Source organism: Austrofundulus limnaeus, unplaced genomic scaffold (genome assembly GCF_001266775.1).
Source record: "Austrofundulus limnaeus strain Quisiro unplaced genomic scaffold, Austrofundulus_limnaeus-1.0 Scaffold4, whole genome shotgun sequence".
NCBI classification, from domain to species: domain Eukaryota; kingdom Metazoa; phylum Chordata; class Actinopteri; order Cyprinodontiformes; family Rivulidae; genus Austrofundulus; species Austrofundulus limnaeus.
Genome location: NW_013952406.1, coordinates 2,769,086 through 2,772,468, shown reverse-complemented (window position 1 = coordinate 2,772,468; position 3,383 = coordinate 2,769,086). Strand labels below are relative to the sequence as shown.

General features: G+C 40.6%; 1 protein-coding gene across 1 annotated transcript in view; it reads left to right on the top strand.

The window, feature by feature from the left end:
* Positions 1–2,531, top strand: part of c1ql1l2 (complement component 1, q subcomponent-like 1-like 2) — a 23,863-nt gene extending 21,332 nt beyond the window's left edge. Inside the window, exon 2 of the mRNA XM_014023327.1 lies at positions 738–2,531. Within this exon, the coding sequence (XP_013878781.1) occupies positions 738–917 (180 nt within the window). The 3' untranslated portion in view covers positions 918–2,531. The remainder of the gene's footprint in view (positions 1–737) is intronic.
* Positions 2,532–3,383: the final 852 nt, after the last annotated feature.

The window sequence follows — 3,383 nt, the reverse complement described above, 5'->3', positions numbered from 1 at the left end:
ATTATGTTCTGCCTTTTGAATTTGTTTATACTGTTATTTGGTGTTTTAATTGTTTAACTATTAAAATCCACAATTTAAATATGAACAGAGGAAATATAAGGTTGAAGTTTCTGATCAATGATTCATAAAAAAAACGTTGATTTTTTTTTGGTGCTATGTCTCCCTTTTAGATGGCTTATAAATAGCTTAGGTTATTGGTTCACCWGTAAACTTTTTGTAAATCATTAATAAGTGATTATTATGCAATAACTAAGGATGAGAAAAAGACAAAACTGTCTGGTTTCTTACCAAATAGTGAGCTGAATCTGTTCACGTACATATTACATCTAAGAGTTATATTAAACATTTCAGACTATGTTTATAAGCACGATGTATTAGAAACACATGTTTTATGTATTACTGCATTATACATATCCACAACTATCATAGGAAACCTGTTTTACACAATAAGGCACCCTATGACATTATGTTTATTAGTCATTAATAAATAGTGTTCCTAACGCAATAAACACTTTTTATTGATTTAAAAAGTGTTTCCAGAGGAATTGATAACCTATCTATAAATTATTTATAAGCCGAATAAGGGAGCCTTATTGTAAAGTGGTCCCATTTTTATTGTATAAAAAATGTATAAAGACAGGTTCAGAGCATTTTTAGCAGATTAATTATCATATGTATCTGTGCTATTGCTAACATTCCTTCCTATCTTTTGACATTTTCATCTATTTTTTTCCCAGGTTCGAGCCAGTGCCATCGCTCAAGATGCTGACCAGAACTATGACTATGCTTCCAACAGCGTTATCCTCCATCTGGACGCAGGTGACGAGGTTTACATTAAGCTGGACGGAGGCAAAGCCCACGGCGGCAACAACAACAAGTACAGCACCTTCTCTGGCTTCATCCTCTACGCAGACTGAGAGCAAACAGACACACAGAGACTGCTCGACAGGAAGGGACTCGAAGAAAGCGCTTCATGACAAGTGGGGGAGGCTTTGTGTGTGTTAAAAGCCCAGAATGCTTTCTAGTTTTCCTAATTCTCTCCATCATCACAGTCACCTCTGCTCCACATCCATCAGCCAAGACACCCAGGCTCCGCGGCCAAGTCTAGATGCAAAGCTCCCCGAGGACACACTGAGCCTGGCTAGCAGGTGGCGTGGGAGGAGTGGGATGTTCGATGGGCTGTTTTTTTTCTTTCTGCTGCGCTCCTTGCCATCTTACCGACGTGTCAGAACCTCCTCACTTTCAGCGTCTCTCCTCTTTAGCCCTGCTCCATCGCACACAAATATCAACGATAACGACAAACCCTGCAAAAGTGGATGATTTTCACCTCTTTGCTCCACGGCGGCAGCAGTCACCTCGACCTTTGCAGGACAGGACTGACTGAAACACGCCGTCTTGTTCCGTGCAATTTTACCTAGATTGTGATTTATTTTGTAGACATGCATACTTATTGTACACAAAAGAGATTTAGAACAAAAAAGATTATATTTGTCTTATGTGAAGATATCCTGTTTGAATGAGAGATGTTAGTTGTGATGCATATAAGAGATCTAACAGCTGGAAAAGAAATATATAAATTTCAGTATTCTATTGCAGTGGGTGTTTTCTTCATCATTGGGCAACTACTGTATATATTATTCATGTGGAGATTACATTCTGCACTTCTAATATATATAATAAAAGGAAACATGTCGTACTGACAATGCCCCCCTCACACCGTTTCTAATGCTGTCATGCAATGTCCTGCTGCTTTTTGGATTAAAAGCAAAGTTTAAATAATCTTTTCTTTGTTCTAGCTTTGTGTAAATGCTCTACTTGGCACAGCTAGCCATGTGAAGAAATAAATCTTGAGATTCGGAGGTAAACCGTTTGAGGAGCGCTGATCCGTTCTTCTTTGCTGTGAAGGTCTCCCAAGTTTTCTTGTGCAGAAAAAAATAAAATAAAATAAAAAATTCCATCTGGCTTCTGATTCGGAGGGGAAGAAAGTCACAAACATGCACAGAGGGGGGAAAAAACGACAGAAGTCTGCAAGAAAAGGGAGGTAATAAAAAAAGGCGTTCAAGCAGTTAACAGTAAGTGGGCAATTTTTCTGTTTCAGTCTCTCTGCTGGATGTCACCCATTCATTAGCTGCATATTCAGTGACATGAAGGCATTACGGTAAAAATTTGTCAACATGGCGCCCTGACAGCTTGCTCGATAATGAAACTGATTGGCTGAGTGAATTTGCCCATGATGACCGCACGTTTGAGTGTKCATGTGCGTATGTTTATGTGCATATCTGTGAGTGTTTGCATTCTTTCCGCATGTGCCGTGCCCCGACGACATCCTTCTTTTCCCAGAYTTTCAGTATTCTGTGCTACAGCCAACGACAGGTATTTAGCTCAGCAGCCAGTGAGATTGTGCTCTTTGGGGTGGAGCCTCTATAGAAAACGAAGAACAAACAGCTTGTAATTGAAATCTATGACTTGTTTATCTTATCTTTTGGAACTGTTGAATACATTTAAATAATAAATGGGAATTTTTTTGAGTGGCTTGTCTCGTGAGAATTCTTGAATCCCAAATATACCAATTAGGGAAAATGATCTTCAAAGGATTCCGAACGCCGTGTGAGACTAACTAGCTAAAGCAAACATTATGAGTGTAAAATTGTGTTTCTTGTTCCGTGTAAGCACTGAATCTTAATAATGGACTCTCAGAGCAAACAATAACAATAAAAAAAGGATCTAATCAGAATGCCCATCATCTCTGCTTTCTCTCAAAAGAGCAAAATATATTTAGGGTTAGGGGCATCCGGGGAGAGATGTGTGTGTTTCTCCTATTCTGGAGCTCGGAAAAGGTGCTGCTGAAGATAATAACCTTCCAACTTTAGCAACATCCCACTGGTGGAGTAAAAACATTTCTGAATGCAGATGAGTCCCTCAGAGATTGCAGGCTATTCCTTAGATGACAATCACTGTGTCTTTTAACAGACTCTCATAGACAGAGGCAAGATATACCCAGTCAGAGACTGCGGATGGAGGAGAAAAGGCGGGTAGAGGGAAGACTGAGCGAGATAGGCGAGAAGCAGAATACAGTTTGACAAAGACAGATGGAGACACAAGAGAAAGACTAGGCCAAAGAGAGAGGTAATGGGGAAGGAATAGATACGGAGGGAGGGAGGGTAAAGTGAAATCTAAGGAAGACAGACAGACAGCGAGGCAAGCTGGTGCCGATTTAGGGTGACGAGGGAGGAGCGCTGGATTGTTTTCAGGGTAGAGTGATTCCCCATAGGGACTGTGTAAGGTGTCAGGAGAGATTAGTGAGCGTGAAGCAGGAGGGCAGTGCTCGAGATAGCTGAGATTGGACAAGTGTCAAGGACTGGACATTCCTCAGACCTGCCAGG